We start from the raw sequence: 23,221 nt of genomic DNA on the forward strand, positions 1-23,221 counted from the left end.
TTGCGCTCGTAAGTAATTGGTTGACACTCCCAGTCCGTCCCCTCCTCCAGTAAGCAGTCAGTGTCTCCTGGGCTCACCACCCCTCCTTATGAATTCTTGTTCCAGTGCCTTAGCTTCTTCTGATGCCCCTCACTCCTACTACCGCACCTGTTCTGCCCTCTGTCTCATTGAGGTGCATGAAAGAAATGACTGCCTTACTCTCGGCCTTGTCCTGTCCAGTCTGTCCCTCATCCGGCGCTTCATTCCCCTCGGATACAGTCCTTTCCTCAACCTCTGCTCCATTCCCTGTGCTCCCTTGCCTCCCTCAACTGTGCTCTCTTCTCTCCCCTATGCTCCCTTCTCTTCCTCAGCTGGAACCCACTCCCCCGTGCTCCCTTTGTTTCCTCCCCTGTCTACCTTCGTTCCCTCCCCTATGCTCCCTTCCCTCCCTTGTGCTCCCTTCCCTCCCTTGTGCTCCCTTCCCTCCCTTGTGCTCCCTTCCCTCCCTTGTGCTCCCTTCCCTCCCTTGTGCTCCCTTCCCTCCCTTGTGCTCCCTTCCCGCCCCTGTGCTCCCTTCCTGCCCCTGTGCTCCCTTCCTGCCCCTGTGCTCCCTCCCCCCATGCTCCCTCCCCTCCTCTTCCCTGTGCTCCCTCCTCTCCTCTTCCCTGTGCTCCCTCCTCTTCCCTGTGCTCCCTCCTCTCCTCTTCCCTGTGCTCCCTCCTCTCCTCTTCCCTGTGCTCCCTCCTCTCCTCTTCCCTGTGCTCCCTCCTCTTCCCTGTGCTCTCTTCTGCATGAGTTTGAGCTATTGGCATTTAGAATGCCTTTTATTGAAGTGTATTGAAAACCTACAAGCTGTGCGTAAAGACGTCGTTGCTTACGAGAAGCAACGCTGGCAGTAACTGCACTTCTTTTTCTTGAAAGCAAAAGACACCTTACGTATGAACTTAGTAAATGGGACGATGGCCGTTTTTTTTTCTCCTTTGCATCGCGGCACCTGTGCATACATGCCAACCTGTTGCCTCACAAATTAGGTTGAGCACGTTACATACAGTAAACGAGAAAGATTTTAGGAAGGTGATGCAGATTTGCAAAGAAGCATGTTGCTTTTTAGGATGGCGAAAATCATTGAAAAGCGAGCAACACTGTCAAAATGAGGGCGAGGTAACAAGTATGTGCCTGCAGTTGTGGCAAAGTTAAGTTCGAGACTGCGACGGAAAGAATCCCCGAATAAGTGACTGAATGAGAATTGACGTTGTTGTCGTGTATGAGGATTGCGCTCTGGCAGGGGCAGCCAAGGCTTTCCATGTTCTACAACAAGCAAGAACTAATTGATTTGGGTAATACGTGTCAATTGTTTAACAACCAAGCAGCCTGATCCGGGGACTGCTGGGAGCCGTAAAATGGTGACTCATAAGAGCCCCATGGTTAGATTTATATGTTTAGGTTTATTGTGGTGTTTGTCCGTGTTTGCCTGCTGTGTGTAGGCCCAGGCTGCAGAGTCTAGAGGCTTCATTGCTGCCCGTGTAAATCGGCTCTCCTTGTTGCTGAAGGCCCCTGTTACAAAGCTGTGCTAGGGGCTCGGCCTCGACGCGTGGCAAGAGCGAGGGAGAGAGGAAGGAGGTTTTCAAAACACATAAATAAAAGGCATGGTCATTTACAATGACAATATCCCAAGCTCGCGCAAATGCGAGACCTATTACATTGCAAATGCTGCTTGTGTTGAGCTCTGCAAGGGAAGGCAGGGACTGTGACACCAGGACACGCTTTTCAAAAGCAGGAAGGAGGAGAAGGCAGCTGCAGACAAAAGCAGACCTGGCCTTTGAATGCACAGCAAAGGTGGCTCGATTTACTGCCCTGTTTACAGCAGAGCTCTGTAAACCACAAGCACAATGCTGCATCTTAAAGAAATACATTGTGCTTGCAAGCTCGGAGAAACAACCCATGTAACAGGGGCAGTCCTTGAAATGGGCGGAGCTTGTAAAACCCATATCTTGAATTCAGCATGCTTCTAGAGACCGCGCAAGCCCTTTCTAGGCGAGACCTAAAAATAGTGGTTCTTCTGACTCTTCTCCACTTTCTCTTTCACCACCCTGTACTCCTCTTCAATGCAGCTTCTCCTCCATCTTCTCTTCTTCATTTAACCTTGTTCATCTCCTAGCTTCCTCGGCCTTCTTACACCTCCCCTGTCAGCCTGCTCTTGCCTTCCCTGGATGTGTTTTGGAATCCTGCTGACAGTTCTCGGCTCACATGGTCTCCCAGTGCAGCTGTTTCTTCTCAAGGAGTTGGTATGCGGAAGGCATGAGTCAAGGTGATCCGCCTTGGCTCCAGGTGCTTGTGATGGGGTTAGTTCTTAATTTAGAAGCTTATTTCGGTTCCGGTGTGGTTGGTGAGAACATTCCTTCAGCACCAGGCCTGTGAAAGCATTGCACAGTGGAGGGCGAGGCTGATAACTTGCTTGTGTCATGTGTGACTCTCTTCCACGGGGAGCAGTGACGCTGACAGAACACGCACAGTGCAGTTTCATCGTGTCACAAACCGTGAGATTTCCTAGAAGGAAATGTGGGAATTAGTTTTCCTTTTCTTGGCCAGCATGTTACATAATGCAGAACGTAGTGAAGTGCGCCTGAAACTCCCATTGTTCATAGATATCCATAGGCTTTACACTGATTTGGGGGGCCCATGGGGGGGGGGCGAGAGGGGCCCGCCATCGGGGTTCCAGAGGCCCACGTTACACCCCTAGGCTATTAGTTTATTATGGAGCAGCCTCTCACCAGATCCTTTTTTAGCAAACATAGCCTTTAGCACGTCTCCAGTCTTCACCTGCTCAAGTCTAGGTTGAGGTATAATTTACAAACTGAGCTGGGCAAGGATTTTTGGTGCCACAGACAACACTTTTAATGACACTGAAGGAAGCAGCCTAATCAATGCCTCCCTAATACCAGAACAGACATGAATAAAAAGAATCACTGTGTATTTGAATCGCACACCACCTCCTCTGTGATTGGTTCACTGGCGGGTCAGTATCTCAAAGAACATCAGCACAGACTGTTCGTATGCGCAATGAGTTAAAAATGTGATTGCACAAATTTGCCTGTGTATGTGCTAATTATAAGCCCTTTCCTGATGTTGCGTCCAAATCCCGGGGTGTGGTTGCGATACATTTTGCACTGCCCAGTTCCAGAACTCTGGTCCACCATCCTATTATCTGTGGCAATTTTTCCTGGGCTAGTATTCATTTGAATATTATATGATCACGTTGTCTTTTTTCAAATAAGGCTATGCTATACATATATTTACTTTAATTTTTTTCTAATGCTGTCGACGTTTAGGTATCCCTTTCTCTCTGCCTTAGGCTTTGTCACATACTATCCTGAGTTTGGTACCTTTGTATCCAGTTTTAAATATGTACCTAACCCCAGATAACTCTCTCCATTCCTCTTTCTAGCTAATATCTAACTTCTCACCAGCCCAGGCCCTACACACAATCAGGCATATACTCTTCCTTAACTCAAAGAAATGTACGCAATTGATCAGTAGGCTCCACGCGTAAGTGTTGGCTCCAAATCCTCTGAGTTTTTACAGTTACCACTGTCTCTCACTTGAAACAGGACCCAGGTTGCAAACTCACACATCTGGCAGAACTTTTGTCTTGGGGGTTTCTTTACAGAGAATTGATTTTGTAACTGGGTCTTTTACAGCTCCTAGTCAATGGACCATTGGTTCCGGAAGATACAGTATAGCTAAGCTTGCTTCTTCCTATGATCTGCCAGATCCCTGCACTGGTTCCTTGGTGGTTCAAGGGAGGTCCTGCGATTTCAATTCGGGCAGATAACACTTTGTTAAAGATGAAAAATCCTACAACAATGGACAGGGCCCACAGACAGGCTCCTGATCAAAAATTTATTGATTCTTCAAAATTCAATGGAAATATTGTCAGTAGTTGGCAGTAAATGATTGGAAAAAGAACTCTATATCAAGTCTCTTTTTTATCTTTACAGATAACCAGATCACTGGTATTCAAAAACTTGATAATGCCAGGGCACCACCAGACACACTTTAGAGTAATCAATTAAGGTTCCACTGTACCTGTTTTCAGACTGAAGTAATGCAGGTATCAATTGACTAGCTCCAGCATGTTCCACTGGAGCACTCACCATTTGTGACTTCTATCTGAATAATGGCTGAGGGCCAGAAAGTGCTTAAAAAATCTGGACCTCTGCAAACCCACTGGACCTACTGTTCCCCAGTTGGAACGGTCAAACTAGGATTGTGTTTTTAAAACTGGCTCCCAGCTGCACCATTAAGAGGTGTATTTTCTGAATAGTATGTGTTAGATTTTCCCATTGCTTCCTAAATCAGGGTGACCAGCATTAGCCCACAGCTGGTCTAAAGGAGAATCTACGATTCACTCTGGATGTTAATGGTAAGGAGTGTTCGTCTCTGAAGTTGTTGCCTTGGGAACCCATTGGGAAGAGAGTAAACTCACCAGATTCAGTCCTGAAATGCTTCCTGCTACACCTCCACCAAGTGTGTCCCAATTCAGAGCTGAATTAGATGTTTGGCAGACTGCAAGGTCCATGTTGTAGAGTTGCTTTGCTCATGAGCTGGTATTCTGATTCTGAGTTTTTATCCGTGTAGCTGCCTTTCAGGTTTGTCGCTAACAAAGCTAACCAACTTCTGAAACTTACTGTGGACGCATCTTTCCTGCACATGTGGCAGATGGAGTAATTAAAGTGTCCACAGTTGCGGCCTCACTCGCATCTGTTCTTTTGGATGGCCCGACTCCACTCCGACCAGTGGTTCTTAAAATGTGCATTGACAGCAATATTTACTAGCAGCTGCTTAAAGATTCATTTAGTGGCCAAAACGAGGGTGGGTGGGTCTGTGTGTATATACATATATGTGTGTGTGTGTGTGTGTGTGTATATATATATATATATTTATTATTATTATTATATATATATTTTTTTTTTGCCAGAGCCTTCATGTTTCCTGAAATATGTACACAATCTCTTAAGTCTGTGCCCCTTTTCCTTGCTTGTCCTTGGCGTGCATATAATCTTGTGGGAGGCATCACATCTAAACCAGCTTCCTGTGCTTGGCGATGGTTCATTGGGGCTCATAGACTTTGACTCTGCGTGTGACTAAAGTAGATCTAGAGTGCTAATTGAAGGTGAAACCCAGAGTTGAAGTAAAGTATCCATTTTCGTATTTGTTCCTCCTAATTACCCATACCTGTGACATTGCTACATTGTTCACGATTGTCCTGCCCCTTGAGATAGTTAGGGCTTGTGGAAATGGAGAATGCTGTAAGGGGTCATTTCCTAATTTTGCTTGAAAGATTCTGCTTTGATCTCTCTTCCACATGTGACCTTTCAATCCTGTTTTTCTTCATCACCCAGGTGGGAGGTTATTTGGTGTCCCAAAGCGCTCCAGCCTACCTAGCGCGCGTCAGTTCCCCATGATCCAGAAGGTGGTGGAATCCATGAGCCAGCTGCAGGAGGATAAACTGAGGCTGCAGGATGAATTGCAGGGATTGGAGGACAAACTGCAGATCCGGGAGAATGAGCATCGTGGGGTCTGTCTGGACTTGCAGGCACAGGTAATTTCAGCACGTCCAGGCGTGCTGGGGGATGCAGATGAGTGAAAAATATCCCTGGGACGGTTATTGTACCCCAGCTGGATTGAGAAGGCACCAAGGACTTAATATGCCTTAAAAGGGGGGGGGGGGGGCTCAGAAAGAGAGAGAACCTGGGGAGTGGCCTCAGAATCCACAACTATGGAGCAGGTATTCCAGCGCAGTGCTCCAAAACTAAAGAGGAGCCTTTAGAGGAGGGTGAAAATGTTGGACCTGACAAAGTGAGAACATTCGGATGCACTCGAAAGGCAAGGCCCACTCCAAGCTGAACACTGTTAAACAAAGAATGATGACATTTGAAAGTGCACAGGAAAAACTGGAAGCGTGCTTGATAGACAATAAGAGAAAAGCCTGCTAGGTGATATGTCTAGGGAGAGTGGAGACTGGCCATACCAGGTGTTACGAGGGGCTCCTCGCGGTTCACTACTGTCCATTCTTGTTTTCTTGCCACCATCAGTCTCCTAGCGGACGGAGTAGAACAGTGTAAAAACTCAGGGAGAGCCAACACTGTGGGTCTTGTGGTAATACCACAATAAACATGAGCTGATTTGGCAACGGTACTCAGTTGTTACTTCACAGCGATGTTCAACCAGATACAGCAGATTTGGGAAATTTTGCTCAAGTGAGTACCTTGATTGCTGGCATGTGGCAACAGAAAGAGAATGGGGAGAAGCAGCAGGCTGTTGGAGGCACTTGGCAGAGAGGACCATAGGGTAAAGATAAAAGAAGACCAGAAGTTCACTGCCGACAATGGCAAAACATTCACCCCAGTCACAGATCTGGGTTTAATCCATCGTTATTTTGCTCACCAAGCCACCCCAGTTCAGACATGGCCATATGCAAATCAGTCTTGACCCTGTGCCTCATGGGAACAGTCCAGACCGAACTGCCAAACCATGTCTTCCCTGGACCGGAATCAAGCATCCTAGGATCGGTTTCTGGCTATCAGCCGTCTTCAGCCAGGATAGCTTGAATCCAGTGGCATAGTGAGCACGGGACCTACGTCTGGGCATACCCTTCCCCCATAGGGTGAACAGCAAAGCACACAAGGTGATGGACGGAATGTTGCACAATGGCAAAACATTCACCCCCAGTCACAGAAATGGGTTTAATCCATTGTTATTTTGCTCACCAAGCCACCCCAGTTCAGACATGGCCATATGCAAATCAGTCTTGACCCTGTGCCTCATGGGAACAGTCCAGACCGAACTGCCAAGCCATGTCTTCCCTGGACCGGAATCAAGCATCCTAGGACCGGTTTCTGGCTATCAGCAGTCTTCAGCCAGGATAGCTTGACTCCAGTGGCATAGTGAGCACGGGACCTACGTCTGGGCATACCCTTCCCACATAGGGTGAACAGCAAAGTACACAAGGTGATGGACGAAATGTTGCATGATGGCATCACATTCACCCCCAGTCACAGATCTGGGTTTAATCCATCGTTATTTTGCACACCAAGCCACCCCAGTTCAGACATGGCCATATGCAAATCAGTCTTGACCCTGTGCCTCATGGGAACAGTCCAGACCGAGCTGCCAAGCCATGTCTTCCCTGGACCGGAATCAAGCATCCTAGGACCGGTTTCTGGCTATCGGCCGTCTTCAGCCAGGATAGCTTGTCTCCAGTGGCGTAGTGAGCACGGGACCTACGTCTGGGCATACCCTTCCCACATAGGGTGAACAGCTAAACACACAAGATGATGGACGGAATGTTGCACAATGGCAAAACATTCACCCCCAGATCTGGGTTTAATTCATTGTTATTTTGGTGAGCAAAATAACGATGGATTAAACCCAGATCTGTGACTGGAGGGGAATGTTTTGCCATTGTGCAACATTCCGTCCATCATCTTGTGTGCTTTGACAATATTTGTGCCAGCAAGATCCCAGAGGCCTTTGCCTGCCTTTCTAACTTTGATTCCCTTCGTCAGGAAACTTCTTTACATCCTTCTGTTTTGCCTATTAATGTTCTCCGATTCTCTGACGTTTTTAGTTTATACCAATCTTAATGAAAATCCAGTCTCTCAAGGGACCCTGTGCTATTTGCACAAAGCGCCTCCCTTGTTAAGTGGTGAAGTCTCTTGGGGAGGCCGGGTCTTTGCACCCTTCCATCTTATAGGAACTGCAGGGTGGACTCTTCCTGTGGTGTAGATGAGAATTTAAAAACGTTTCAATAAGCTATCGATCTACTACATTAATATTTTGGGTCACTTGTTACAAAAGAAAAAAAAAGTTCCAAAATAAAATAGCCACTTCGTGGTGTCAAGCTGTATGGGAAATGAAATACGCTTTAAAAAATCAATATAGAAAAATGATTTCCATTAAGTTATTTTAATAATCAGTTATCATGGAGCCTCATCTCAGCCACTTAAGGGTCGGAGATCAAAATTGGAGACCGAAAAGCTCCTTAAAGTTAGGCAGGCAGCTGCTGAGGTTAGCTACGTTGTATACTGGTAGGAAGAGCAAAAGGAAGCAGACTTTGAAACAGTGACGCATGGAAAAAGAAAACAGACTACAGGCAGCAAAATAATCTGCCGGAATAATAAAACAAAGGTAATGTATAATGGTCATGTTTTAAAATGTTTTGGAGCAGTGAAGGAGACAGCCTGGAAATCAGCAGAGGTAATGATAAAGAAAGGGGTGTGGACGACACGGGACTGATTACCACTTTTAAGTAATCAAAAGAAGACGCACAAAGCTGTAGAACAACTTTAAATAAATAACAGATGATTACAAGTAAATACATGTAAAAGGACAAGAAAAGCAAAAGTCAATGTGAAAACATTTCAAAGAACACACTCATTTTTTAAAAGATGTTTCTGTAGTGTTATTTTTTAATCTGAAGTACAGGTTCATTTGTTATTAGGGACTCGTTTATTTTTTAGATTCCTTGTGCTTGCAGCAGGTATTTTTGTTCAAGACACCATTATGTAGATCAAAACAAATCCTAAAACCTGCTTGTAATCCACCTTAGTCAATCACAACTTCGGGTAGCGAATCCAGAGCCTATCAATCGTGAGTTCGAGTAGCCCCTATGCTGACAAATAAACCACAAACGGCAGCAAAAATGAACAGGCTATTGCTAGCAAGGCCTATCCGTGCCTGCAGATGAAGGAATTGACTAGTGACATTAAAAGACTCATGGCTTAATTCTGAAGTCTTCGCGGGCTACACTCTCTCTCACTGGGAGTGCTTATAAGTTATTTACATTACTCAAAGACTGTTCTGGATTCTGGAACGAAGATTGCAGAACAGTCTTTGGAAGATGCCATGCTGCTGTGTCAATGCTACCAGTCTGTAACATAGTCTTATTTTTGATTGGGCAGGTGGAGAATTTGAAAGAAAAGCTCCAGAATCAGGCCGAGGAGGTCCACAGACTTCAGTCGCAGATGGTGAGTTGTGGGTGCTCTCTGTAGCGAGCCATAATGCTTCTGTTCCATGACCTTGAGTCCTAGCATTCCTGTTTATCATGCGATCGCTCTGGGCATTTCTTCCAAAGCATTGAGGTTATGCGCTAGTGTCCCATTTAGTCTTCATTCACCTGATCCCTGGCTTCACAGAAAAAGCACCTACCCCTTTCCTCTCCTCACTTAGATTTTTGAAGTCGGTTTCGGGTTGTCTGTGACTATATTCCTTTTTGCCTTACTCAGGCTGGGACCGACCTGGAGAAGCACAGAGACCTGCTTGCCGCAGAAAATGAGCGTCTAAAACGAGACCTGAAAACCTGTGAGATGGAACTGCAGGAGTTAAGAAAGCGACCTCTGGAATGCGGAGACTGCAAGCACAGCAAGGTATGGAGCCCATGCATGGGGTGCATATGAGTCCAAGCACCGTCTGGGACCACCATCCAGGCACATTCACCAGATTCAGTCATAGGAGGGCAGGAGCACACCACCAGGAATCTTTAGGATTGCCAGGGACTTTGCCTGTATGCACCAATGAGAGTGGCTCAGAAAGTGAACTAACTTTGGTGGTAGCCACGGAAGATGAGCATTGTATTCTGATCGATAGTCTGCAGTGATGGAAGCTTCCAAGTGTAATGTTCATAATGGTCTGACACTAGTACCATAATGTTCAGGGTGTCCTATCTCTTTGCTTCTGGCTAGTATGCATTGGTCCAACACCACAGCTACAACCATCTTAGGGTGCTATACAGTGACACATGCACACAATGTCGTTTGGGGGGGCGAGGGGTCAAAGAGTGTTGTCATGAGATGTTTACTATTTCACTCTTACCTCAACCGGGAAGCCAAAGACTCTTTACAGTCGTAAGCTGCCATCATAAGAGCCATCATTGTCGATATGGATAAATAGCCATATAGTGTCTCCACCTCTCACTGGGCTCCACGCTTCTTACACTGTGCATGGCCACTACACACACGCCATAAGCATGGGGGCCAGTGGTAAATATTGAGGCTCCGGATAGTAAATGTATTCAACCAATTCCATCAGAAATTACCTGATGGTAAGCAGTGTCCCATACATTCCAGGCAATAATGGCTAAAAACGCAACCCTTTGGCTGAAGAGGAGGACTACAACACACCTTAGTGGTCCAGAGTGATGCGTAGTTGCTCTACATTTTGAATAAAAGGCAAAATGTGTTTGTGGTACACAGTTCTTGTGAAATTTCAAAAATGTGTGCATTTTAGATGAAAAGCACGCAATGGGTTGCGGCACTGAAGAGAGAAACAAGCTGATTGTTTTTGCTTCTATGACTACCTTGCTTTTATATTTATGGTTTGTTCCATGGTCTCCCTCTTGTAGGAGAACGCACACCTGAGGCAGCAGCTATCCCAGGGGCACCAGGAGGCAAAGGAGCGACAGGCGCGCCTTGCTGAGGTTGAGCGGGAGTTGCAGCAGAGGAGCAGGCGTCTCTCTGAGGTGGAGCTGCAGCTGAAGGAGACCCAGAGGGAGCGAGAAGAGACTGAAGAGAGGCTCACCCAGCAGCTTCAAGAGTGCCAGCAGACCATTGCAAGCGTAAAAGCCCAGCCCCCACAGATAAAGGTGAGACCCGACCGGCAGCCCCACCATGAAAGTCTTCAGAAGCACTCACAGCCCCACTTATAAATGTGACGATGCACGTGAAACCACACAAGTAGAAGTGAGAGCCCACTTGCAGCCCTCGCAGATAAAGGCGAGAAGGCACCTAAAGCCGTCGAAGAGACGGGCAAGAACATGTTCAGAACCATCAAAGGGCAAGGCGAGAACATATTCAAAGTCTCCCCTGAGAAATGTGAGGAAACTTGTAGCTCCCGCAGGAAATGCTGAGAACGGACGTTTGCTGCACCGCAGATAAAGGTGAACCCATCCAGATATAGGTAGGCGTAAACGCTGCGAAAATACACACACACACAGCCTACATAAAGGTGTAGACATGCCTATATCTTCATATGTAAAGATCTTGGCCCAGCTTCAGAAAGACGTAGCTGTGACTTACTGTTTGAGAACCACCAGCTTACTCCTGGAATCAGGGGCAAGCCAGAAGTAATGCAAAAGTAATTCACTCCTACCTGCAGAAGACTCAGCGAATTGGGCCAAGAACTTGTATGAAGGCAAGAGCCTGCACATAAAGGAATTCTCACAGCTCGTGGATACAAAGATGAGCACATTCTCACAGCATGGCGAGATCCAGGGCACAAAGCTCCTACAGGTAAATGGAGGAGGCACTCTGCTCCTATACATACAGGTGGGGACACACTGCCGCACATGAAGTAACAAAACGTGTACGAAATGCACACGTGAAGCTTAGTGTAGTAAAGGAAGTTGACTGATCCCAGTGAGATTGGTAGAGTTATTTAATAAGATAAAGGGAAGTAAAACGTACTGCTCCTTACAAAAACAACCAGTAACTGTCATAGAACAGAACTCTACTTTACAAGCAAACATGGAACAATACAGGAATACATTCTGAATGAAGTAATTGCATTCTACAAAGACTAGAACACATACGTATGTACTACACTTAGCATTCGCACACAGCCTCCACAGAGAAAGGTGAATATGCGCTCACAGCTGCTATTTTTGCATGTGAGGATCCATTCATTCACACCTTGCATAAATCAATGTGAGGCCAAATGTGCTGGGAGGCCCGGTCACCCCGTATAGGAAAAGATGAGGATAGACCTGCAGCTTTTCTAGATACATGTGAAAATCTACTCGCAGCCCCCTGCAAATGGCAGCCTTGTGGCTGAGGGCATATTGGGTAAGATTCTCCTACAGTTCTTGACTACCTTTTATATGGGGCAGCGTGGTTTATCACCATTTGAGTGAAATGCAATATCAGACTGTGTAGAATAGTCCTAAAACATGCTGTATTACTTGTGTGCAAGAGGAGCACAAGAACTAGATTGTGATTGCGATGTCTTATTGTAATTTCTTGCAGTACATCGTCAAGACGGTGGAGGTGGAATCATCCAACGCCCAGCGTGCACTTTGCGAGGAGCAGGCACGGTCACAGCTACTGCAGGAGCAGGTGTCCATGCAAAGGCAGGTGTTGCGAGAAATGGAGGAGCAGCTGCGCGGAGCCCAGCAAATGGCTGCCAGGCTCCGAGGCCAGGTACTGTATGGGAAGCGGGGTACAGAGTATGAGAATCCCCCACATTTCTAAAGCTATTCCATGTATCTGATGCTGAGCACCTGTTTTAGATCCAGATGTACGAGGCGGAACTTGAGCGAGCACACGGGGAGATGGTGGAGGAGATGCAGTCCATGGAAGCGGAGAAGAACCGTGCCATTGAGGACGCCTTTATAAGGGCACAGACTGAAATGAAATCTGTGCATGAGAACCTTGCAGGTAGGTGGTGGCTGCATGGCGTCTCTTGCTTATTTGGCGCAGTAGTGTTCGGAAGTGGCATGAGCCAATCTACGTAGGAATCGCAGTGATCCATGACTCGGATTAGTGCTTGGTGTTTTTGGAAAATGGGTGTGTTCCAGATCTGCAAGCTGGAGGATGCTACTCTATATTCGACAAAACTGTTTTTGGCTGTAGGTTCTTTGGTTTGTTTGTTTACAGTTTGCCGTTTTGTTCCACAGGGGTGCGGTTTAACCTCCTGACTCTCCAGCCAGCATTAAAAACACTCACCACGGATTACAATGGTCTGAAGCGACAAGTTCGAGACTTCCCCAACCTGTTGCAGGAGGCGCTGAAGAACGCGCGAGAGGAGGTGAGTGCCGCAGTAGAACCCAGCCGCTAACATGGGAATCTTTAGTTTGTTCTTCATGAAATCCTCCACCCTCTCCATAACTGTGATGTTGTAGCAGGACTTGCAGCCTTGGTCAGCAGATTTTATCGGAAGTTCAAGTATCCACGTATTATTTCTTTGACTTATAAATTGAGCACTGAAGTAATATCTTATTCATTGTGTTTTCAGGTGCCCCATTCTTTGCAAATGGTTACTTCCATTAGTGGAGTTGAACTTCACCCGAGCCACAAAAGAACTAAATCTAGGCATCATTTGTGATGCCAACCTAATGTTAGTGGTACAGGTCAGCTCGGTGGTGCGTAGATTTACCAGCTCAGCTCTCTAAAGAGTTACCCTCATACCTTACTCAGGACCATAAATACGGCGCTTGTTGTAGGAGCAGCAGTCTCCTTCTGTCGAGACTGTTCCCATGCCCTGTGTGTAGGTGAATTACCATCGTTCTTCATAAGTTCCAGGAGGCCCTAAATGCAGACTGGTGTTCGGCCTCTCTAAAGGAGTTCAAGTACCCTGCGCTACATTAGAAACCTATAAAAGAACTTAAGGAGACTTCCCTCATCACCACCACCGACGACTTCAGGACCCTGCTGGACAATGGCGAGACTGCAGCACTCGTCCTCCTAGACCTCTCTGCCGCCTTCGACGCCGTCTGCCACCGCACACTACGCGCACGCCTCCACGCCACAGGGATCCGAGACAAGGCTCTGGATTGGACCACCTCCTTCCTCTCCGGCAGAACCCAGAGCGTCCACCTCCCCCATTCTGTTCCAAAGCCTCCGAGATCATCTGCGGCGTACCCCAGGGATCCTCCCTCAGCCCGACGCTGTTCAACATTTACATGGCCCGCTCGCACACGTAGCCCGACAGCACGACCTCAACATAATCTCCTACGCCGACAACACTCAGCTGATCCTCTCCCTTACCAAGAACTCCATCACCGCCAAAGCCAACCTCCACGAAGGAATGAAGGCCATCGCCGACTGGATGAATACCAGCCGTCTGAAGCTGAACTCAGACAAGACGGAGGTCCTCATCCTCTGCTCCAACCCTTCAGCCTGGGACGACTCCTGGTGGCCGACTGCACTGAGGGCAGCCCCGACACCCACCGACCACGCACGCAACCTGGGAATCATCCTCGACTCAACGCTCTCAATGACCAAGCAAGTCCACGCCGTCTCCTCCTCCTGCTTCAACACCCTCCGCATGCTCCGCAAGATCTACAGATGGATCCCGACAGATACAAGAAAGACAGTCACCCAGGCCCTTGTCAGCAGCAGACTCGACTAAGGAAACGCCCTCTACGCGGGAGCCCCGACCAAGCTCATCAAACGACTACAACGTATCCAAAACACCTCGGCACGACTGCTCCTTGACGTACCATGCCACGGCCACATCACCCCCCGTCTGAGAAACATGCACTGGCTCCCCGTTAACAAGAGGATATGTTTCAAGCTCCTCATCCACGCACACAAGGCACTCCACAAGACTGGCCTAGCCTACCTCAACAGACAGCTCTCCTTCTACATTCCCAACCGCTAGCTACGCTCTGCCGTCCTCTCACTCGCCACCGTCCCACGCATCCAAAGAACAACCACCGGTGGGAGATCCATCTCCCACCTCGCTGCCAAGACATGGAACACCCTCCCACTGAGCCTTCGACAGACCCAAGACCTGCTGACCTTCAGGAGGATACTCAAGACCTGGCTGTTCGATCAGTAGCGCCCCCCAGCGCCTTGAGACCCTCGCGGGTATGTAATAAGATTTACAAATGATTGATTGATTAATTGAAGGAGTCGGGTTTGAATGTCACCATGGCTCAACACGCTGTGATTCTTAGCAAATCAGTCTCCAGGTGACTAAAAAATGTATCGCGTAATCCCAATCTTTTGAAAAGTGCTCTAAGGTGCTTGGCCTAAATTTACCTTATATGATGGACATTCGTTCCAAGTCCAGGAAAACCATTGGGCAAGTGAATAGGACTATTTTTACTATTTGAATCGAGTATTTTTCACGTCGGCGTGCTGCCTCCCAGCCACTTCAGAGATTGGGAAGCCAAAGTAACACAATAACAAAATTACAGCAGTGTTAGGTTAATCCAGATATCGCTGGTGTCAGTAAGGCAGCTGGCACAGCATGGCAGCGAACATGAATACCTTCACAAATATTGAGTGATCGAACAACCCCCTATTGAATTTCCACTTTTTAAACAGGTGGAATCTAGGAGCGAATCTGGAAGCCAGAACCTGACTATGTTTGTCAGATTAGGGCTGGTTTTTACCACACACAGCAATCTGCAAAAAACATTACTCCGGGTTGAGGTATTTACTGGGTGCTGTAAATTCCTCCTTTTCTGAATTTCCATCTTAGAATGAAGGTATATGTGGAATTGGTACTTAACGTACCATCATTCTCATGGATTATGTTTGCCTTCTTACAGGACATGTTCCCTAGTTGATTTCTGCAGAACTAGGAAAAACTGTGGATGTGAAGTGTTTACTTCAAAACACTGAATTCCGATTCTTGTATTGCCTTTTGCTTCAGTAGGGAAATAAATTATTTTTAGCCGTTTGAGTGAGAAGTATAGTCACATGAGGGCCACATGAAGTCCCCCGCCCCCACATTCCCCAAACGCGCAAAATAATACACAGACATCGTATTAGTTTGGGGAAAAATTTGCTGCAGGTTTATTACATACAACATATGTAATGAAGGTGGGTAAACATTACGGGCGATCCCGGGCCGGCTGCATTCTCGCCACCTGCCCGCCTGTTGAGCCAAACAGCACAGTGGCGAACCACCCAACTGCTGTACAATTAGAATATAAATACTGACACGCCCCTTGGCGTGACTAGGCAAACCCCCGGTTGCACAGGCCCACAACCGCCCGAAGGACTACTGGGGCGCCGACACAAATTCCTGCACCTCCCATGAGGTTACAGGTTAGGCTCTGGCACCCCTATGTGCCCGCTGAAGTACATCGTTTGCACCTCTCTTCTTCCGGATCGCCCAGTAACTCCGCTTAATTCCAACCTGCAACGATAAATGGACACATTAAAAACCTCCACAAATCCCCTATACCGACACTCTGGGTTAGAGGCAAGGGAGGGAAAAAGAGTGTCCCGATGAGCACAAGACGGCGTCCGGGGCGGCAAAGAGGCCCTCCAACGTGGTGCAGAAGCATAAGAACCCACGGAGGCCCCTCCCCGCCGCCCTGGACGAGAATCACGGCCAGCCGCCTCCTCCAACCAGTGAGGAGAAGCAGAACATCCTGTTGGGGGCGGGACAGCCCTCCGAGACTAGTGGCCCGCCCTCTCTATGGCCACTGCGTGGCCTCGGGCAGGCGCATAGTCACATCAGGGCCACATGAAGTCCCCCGCCCCCACATTCCCCAAACGCGCAAAATAATACACAGACATCGTATTAGTTTGGGGAAAAATTTGCTGCAGGTTTATTACATACAACATATGTAATGAAGGTGGGTAAACATTACGGGCGATCCCGGGCCGGCTGCATTCTCGCCACCTGCCCGCCTGTTGAGCCAAACAGCACAGTGGCGAACCACCCAACTGCTGTACAATTAGAATATAAATACTGACACGCCCCTTGGCGTGACTAGGCAAACCCCCGGTTGCACAGGCCCACAACCGCCCGAAGGACTACTGGGGCGCCGACACGAATTCCTGCACCTCCCATGAGGTTACAGGTTAGGCTCTGGCACCCCTATGTGCCCGCTGAAGTACATCGTTTGCACCTCTCTTCTTCCGGATCGCCCAGTAACTCCGCCACAGCCTGTGCGGTGGTACCCGCTGCCGCACAGGCCTCCCCACCATTGCTACCTTTACTACCTGCAACCTTTGCTCATGAGTGCTTCTTGCAAGACTAGCAGGAGGAGGTCTAAGCCTGCAGGCGTGAGGTGAACACCATCCTCCTCCAAATAACCCTTCACTTAGTCCTGACACATGTCATTGTTGGAACACGCCCTGACCCCTACGCTGGGTGACCCTTACAAGGCACCACCACCATGTTTTCGGGGAAACCTGCAATCTTTGCTCAGCAGAGCATCTAATCAGTCACTGAACAAGACCAGGACGACGGTAGAGCGGTGGACCCTTACCATCTCGCAGATACCTGATGCTGGCATGAACCTTACATACCTAATGAGACACACAGGCCTCCTGCCACTATAGTCCAGCAGGAGGAGGTCTCTGAAATCTTTGCTCTGCAGAGCATCTAGTCGGTCAAACTAGGCAAGACCAGGACGACGGTAGAGAGGTGGACCCTTACCACCTCGCAGATACCTGGTGCTGGCATGAACTGAACATGCCAAATGAGACACCCAGGCCTACTGCCACTATTGTCCAGCCGGAGGAGGTCTAAGCCAACAGGCGTGAGGTGAACACCATCCTCCTCCCAATAACCCTGACTTGGTCCTGACACCTGTCATTGTTTGGACACGCCTAGACCCCTACGCTGGGTGAACCATTTCATGGCACCACCACCATGCTTTCGGGAAAGAACCTGCAATCTTTGCTCTGCAGAGCATTTAATCAGTCAAACTGAACAAGACCAGGGCGACGGTAGCGCGGTGGACCCATACCACCTCGCAGATACCTGATGCTGGCATGAACCTTACATGCCTACTGAGACACCCAGGCCTCCCGCCACCATCTGCGGATACCCCTAGGTCTTTTAGTCCTTACAACCATAGAGTAGCCACCCCAGAACGGGAAGACATACTAACCGGAAATGACGATAATAGCGGGGGCCCCTGACCGCTGAAGGCGCTTCATATCGCACCCTAGACGTAACAGCACATGCCCTGAAACTCAACCAACCCCTCACAACAAGCGCAGCAGGCAAACCCCGCTAGGATACCCCTACTGGTGAAATGCTATCCTCCTCCAAACATGGAGAAAGTGTGCTTGCGATGAACGCCTGTGCAGCAATGCTCAAGAGCACCGGGACAAAGATGGACTTAGCTGTGATATCCCTGCAGGCCAGGTAACAGCCGGAGTCACATGCCCCCTAGTTTAGCCCGTAGACTGCAAGTCTATGCTACCACGAGTATAACTTGTCTTGAGATTGACTTGCGACCCCCCCGAAGGGGTAAGATAAGCTGAACCAAAGAGGGGGGGGGGGGGGTATCGGGACAAGGTTGGCGACAGCAAGCGACAGGCCGGCTTGTCACTTTGGGAGGGGCATAGGAAAATTATAAAGGTTACTCTGGTTCCTTCACGCGGTTGTACAATGCGAGCCAAGGAAGCCCCTCCATCCGCCAGGAATCTGAAGGTTACTCTGGGACAAGACAAAGCTGTTCAAACACAAGCCAGGGGAGCCCAACCGCACTAACCTCGAAGAAAAACTGTGTGTCAAATCCTGAAAGGAGCCCCTCGTGCAAAGCCACCACCCATAATAGTGAAAACGAACAAAAAGGGGGGGGGGGGGGGGGAGAATACCAAATAGGCAATCTGAGTTTCCATAACAGCTGGAACTTCACTTCTTGAGCACTCCTATAATGAGAGCCCACTAGGGACCCGCTCCTTTAGGTATTATTGGCAGTCCAGGCTCAGGCAGTGGTTGCTCAGTTGCCCCACTAGAAGTGAAATGAGTGAATACTACAGGCTGAAAACCCCACCCACTACTGGAAGGCAGCAGGAGCTCCCGATCTGATGCTCAGCGGATAGGCCGTCTACCAAATTCAAGAGCCTTGGGTGCATCGACAGACAACAGCAGTATTAAGGGAGAGCAAATTGACTATTGTCAAGTGACCTCATCTTCTCATGGTTGAGTTAAAACAGAGCAAGTCCCAAGAATGTTCACCTCACCTCATCTTGTCATGGTTGAGTTAAAACAGAGCAAGTCCCAAGAATGTTCATAAACAAGACAAACTAAGCCTCATGGCAAGGCCCCAGGAGATAAAATTTGAAGGTGAAATATGAACCTATTACCTAGGGCTAGCCTAATTAGCCAAATATGCTACATTAGGCACATCCTAGACGGACTACCCGACGGACTGCCATGACAGTACAGTAAGAAATACCCAAAAGTGAGGGCCCCTCCCAATGAGCGACACTGAAATAAGCACCGCTGCAAGACTGTCATATGTATGATCAAGGTGCCAATATAATTTCCACACAGTCATCAAAAGTCACAACGCGGCTCGAGGCTCCCCCTAGCACCCTTAGACGCTTCTACGGAGTGTCTGCTCTACTGTATTAGAATAGACCCAAACTACGCCAAATAAATGAAAAGTGACTTAGGATTACCACCTTAGGGACACTGATTCCGCAGTGTTGTGGTCCACGTGCCTCTGTTCTGCCAGTTGCACTATCATGTTTTGAGATAAAGATGGATGTAGTCCAGTAAATGCTCACAAAGGCCTTAAAATTGCGCAAGCGCAGGCGTCCATTCACATACTTGTACACTGAGCGCACAACTACGCCCCTCCCCCGGGCCGCGCAGTCATACATAAGTCTGCTGTCAAACTGGAAAACAGTTCGGGATACCTCTGGTGTGGCCACAAAATCGTCATAGTAGGGACACCCTATGTCTAAAACACATCTTATACTCCTCCTGACATTAAGTTCCAGTCAGAGACGGATGTAAAAGCATTGAAATATTGTGACCCACTGTATGGGTGGATGGCCTAGCCCCAATGGCCCAAAAGGGGGCCGACGACAAGTGCATGGGTCTGTGTTATGGTACCGCGTACAAACTAGGGTGATTATTAGCCCTGCATAAGGTGGCCCCAGACATTAGCGCGACCGCAAGGCACTCCAGTATATGCACTGACATCAGGGATCCCTTTAAAGGGGTCCGAACTGGTAAGGTATGACTAATATAGTCGGGAAACCGATATACAGGCCGAAGTATCATGCCCACAACTCAACGTATATACTGCAAGTAACCATAACCAAGCCCTCCCCAGTCCAAAAACACAGCCATGTTTGAACAGTAATGTTTACGTATTATGGTAATAAGACAATGTTAACCACGTGTCCGGATGTGTTAGTAAACATAATCCAAGTCCCCAAGTTTTATCGCGCGTGTGTTGTACATACCAATATGGAAACCGTAATTATCATAAACTAGTAGACATTACGCAATATTGATACATATCGATTATATTAATCAATGGCTTTGTAAAAGTGTTTTTTACTCTTTAATACGTGATTCCTCCAGAATCTCTGTATAAGTTTGAGGTATATGAAGAGTTAATTTTTCTTTAAGGCCATCCCAACAATGGAAATGGCCGGCACATAAATCAGCGTTAGTATGTGTCATGCTACTACTAGCATGACGATCTCCAAATGGACAAGGAACCTGCAAGAGAGATAAAGGGGGGGCAGGGAGTGTCTTGCAGTAGATTAAGGGGGGGGGGCCTGAGGTTTAATAAACTCTCAGCCTTGGGATTTGTCACCCCGACGTTTCAACAGCAACGATAAGAGCCTGATGCCCGCTGGGCACCGGTACACATTTTGGAACATTATTTTTCGAATTAAGCTCTGGAATGAAATGCCTGAAAGTGTCCCACTTCTACACTTGCAATCCCGGGCACTTTAAATATCTCCAGACATATGTTACAACTATCATGTATGGTACGAGAGCCTGCATGGATTTTCAACTTTATCACAGGGGCTGCGCGACAACCCCGTGGCCAGACCACGCTCGTGAACAGGGCTGATAAATCGAAAGTTGTGCGCTAATGACTTATGTGAAGTGTCCCGATGAGCACAAGACGGCGTCCGGGGCGGCAAAGAGGCCCTCCAACGTGGTGCAGAAGCATAAGAACCCACGGAGGCCCCTCCCCGCCGCCCTGGACGAGAATCACGGCCAGCCGCCTCCTCCAACCAGTGAGGAGGAGAAGCAGAACATCCTGTTGGGGGCGGGACAGCCCTCCGAGACTAGTGGCCCGCCCTCTCTATGGCCACTGCGTGGCCTCGGGCAGGCGCATTCTTTTTTTAACGATATCTTGAACGAGTCTAACCTTTCGTGCTCAGATGGCCAGGTGCCACATCTGGCAGAAACGCATCGTGAAACTTGTAAGCTGATGAATACAGAGCCTCTGCCGATCTAGTGACGACAGAACCCTGTCTAGATGGGCACCACAGGGTTCAGCCGGACCGCTCTACCAAGCTCTGAAGTGATCTGGAATAACTGACCCAAATAAACAGGCAGATAGCAATCACTTGTCGAAACTTCCATTCCAAAGATTCTTGTCACACCCACATTCTTCCGAGTCACGTCGTAGTTCCAAACACCTACTCTTCGTAGCAGGGCACGGGCCGGGAGTAATCCGCCTCCTCCCATTTATTTGGAAATACCTCCCCGAGGGTTGGTGAGACCTCGGCTCGACAGTTTCCATGCACTCGCTAGGTACGCACTTTGTTGGCACTGGCAGTTTAATATGTAGGCAGAGCATTTCCACTCGGCAAATGCCGGCGTTTTTATCTGAACTGCTCTCAAGCATTTGCTTTGGGGTTGCATCGGTTGGAAGCTAGGCCTTCTGCACTGGTTTAAATGTCCCTTATATAGGTCTAGCTCCACATGTACTTATTTACATCAGAGTTTTACTAGCGTGACTGTTGTAAGGGTTCAGTAGCGAGGTAGCTCAGTGAGGGAAGCTCTGCATCCTGACCTCTGCATAGGGGCCTGTTTTTCTATGGTAGACTTCCCTCCCCTTTAAAGGGTTTCCTTGGAGTTCGTGTCACCAAGGTTCTTTTATTAAACACATCACTTTCAGTTTGCTTCATGAGCAGAGAGGGTGATTTGGATCGCTCCTGTGAAGTGGTATAAAAGTGTGCTTTGTCCTGCACAGGAAAGAGCTCGTTGTCTGGCTGACCTGGAAAGACCAGCCTCTGCCGCAGTGTCTGGATGTTACTAGTCACGTGTTGGCTTTGTTTTAGCTTCTGTGCCTGGCATGGAGGAGCCGTGTGGGTTATTAGACTTGGTTAATGAAGACATGATGATCCCTTTGTGGGAACTCCTGGGGCAGCTTCCAGCCTTGACTGCTGGAGGGGAGGCCATTTCCAGATGTGTCATTTGTAGTAAAGAGTGAATGTTTGTGATCTTTTCTCGAAGTCACTATTATCTGAGGCACTCTTATGGTCATTGGATGGTGTAGGACATGTATTTTTTACTTTACAAGATAAGGAAATACATTCACTATCCCACCAGTGTTTGTTGCATGTTTATATGGCTGGAGGTCTGTATCCTTGATGATAAACTCATTCTCGAAGGGGGTATGTTTTGAGTTTTAATTTGAGCATTTTTAAGGGGCACTTCCAATTTCAGGAGGCATTTTTTTTATTTTTTTACCCAACAGTAGTGGTATTATTCAGTATATTAGAGCTGTGTGACTGTGTTCAGCTACTGCATACTCCGGCGAATGTATGGTTATGTTAAAGAGGATATTTGATAGAACTGATATTTTTGGGGGCCCAGACCTGAATAAATTTGTCTTGCGTAATGCTTAGTGGTGAGCCATTTAGTATACTTCAGTAGTTCTTATCAACTGGTTTTACTGTCAAGTGTAAACACTCGATATTTTGCTTCCAGGGATATTCTCGGTGCAATGTTCTTCCCTTGCCTCCAGCCCCTTGTTTTCTTGTCTCCTTGTCTCCTTTTGTGAGTTAGGTGCATTTGTGACTACTGACTCTGCTTTTTCTCTCTTAGATAGGGCAGATCATTGAGGAGGTGACCACCACTAACCAAGGACTGCTCCGCAAATACAGACGGGAAATGCAGCTGCGGAAGAAGTGTCACAATGAACTGGTTAGACTAAAAGGTAAAGTAGGGCAATCGTTGTTGGGGGTGAAGGCAAGAGGGTGTGGCTGAAACTGAGAAGGCTTTGGGGGATAGGAAATTACCTTAAAATGAAGGAACAAGGGCAACCAAGACCTGTGTACTATTGCCATGCCTGAGAAAAGGCCCTCAATAAAGTAAAAGATGTGCAGGTTGAGTTTGAAAGCAGAGACAGGGTGGTGGTGGGGGAAGTGGAATGGCTTGTTGAATGAGTTAAGGAAATGCTTTTTATGGCAAGTATGGTGAGATGGGGTGTTTTCTAGAGTCTTTGATGGGTGACTGTAGGGAGGACATGTTAATCTGGATTGGCTAGCAAGGAAACTGGCTCAAAACAGGAGTAGGGAAAACCTTTTTTTGTTAACAATATGGTCCAACGGCTTGTGCAGTGATAGTATGGGGTCTTGTTGTGCATGTTGTGGGAGACATGCAGCGGGGAGTGCATTATTTTTGTTAAGTATAGTGCAAACTGGAAAGGTGACCCAAGGCCCGAACTAGATCATATCCAAAGCTATTTCCAGCTTCCAAATCTTTCCTGGGTTTATTACATGTATTAATGTATACCAGATGTAGGTATTAAAGTTTGAATATGAACAGGATGGTC

At 47.9% G+C, this 23,221-nt stretch overlaps 1 protein-coding gene across 4 annotated transcripts in view; it reads left to right on the plus strand.

Moving 5' to 3' along the window:
- The window catches only part of KIFC3 (kinesin family member C3), a 446,810-nt gene that overhangs the window by 386,688 nt on the left and 36,901 nt on the right, over positions 1–23,221 (plus strand). For all 4 annotated transcript variants that reach the window (XM_078670026.1, XM_078670025.1, XM_078670028.1 and 1 more), the window contains 8 exons: positions 5,382–5,581; positions 8,943–9,008; positions 9,267–9,407; positions 10,382–10,621; positions 12,000–12,173; positions 12,263–12,410; positions 12,650–12,780; positions 22,492–22,603. In XM_078670026.1, the coding sequence (XP_078526152.1) occupies positions 5,382–5,581; positions 8,943–9,008; positions 9,267–9,407; positions 10,382–10,621; positions 12,000–12,173; positions 12,263–12,410; positions 12,650–12,780; positions 22,492–22,603 (1,212 nt within the window). The remainder of the gene's footprint in view (positions 1–5,381; positions 5,582–8,942; positions 9,009–9,266; positions 9,408–10,381; positions 10,622–11,999; positions 12,174–12,262; positions 12,411–12,649; positions 12,781–22,491; positions 22,604–23,221) is intronic.

Source organism: Lissotriton helveticus, chromosome 12 (assembly GCF_964261635.1).
Source record: "Lissotriton helveticus chromosome 12, aLisHel1.1, whole genome shotgun sequence".
Taxonomy (NCBI): domain Eukaryota; kingdom Metazoa; phylum Chordata; class Amphibia; order Caudata; family Salamandridae; genus Lissotriton; species Lissotriton helveticus.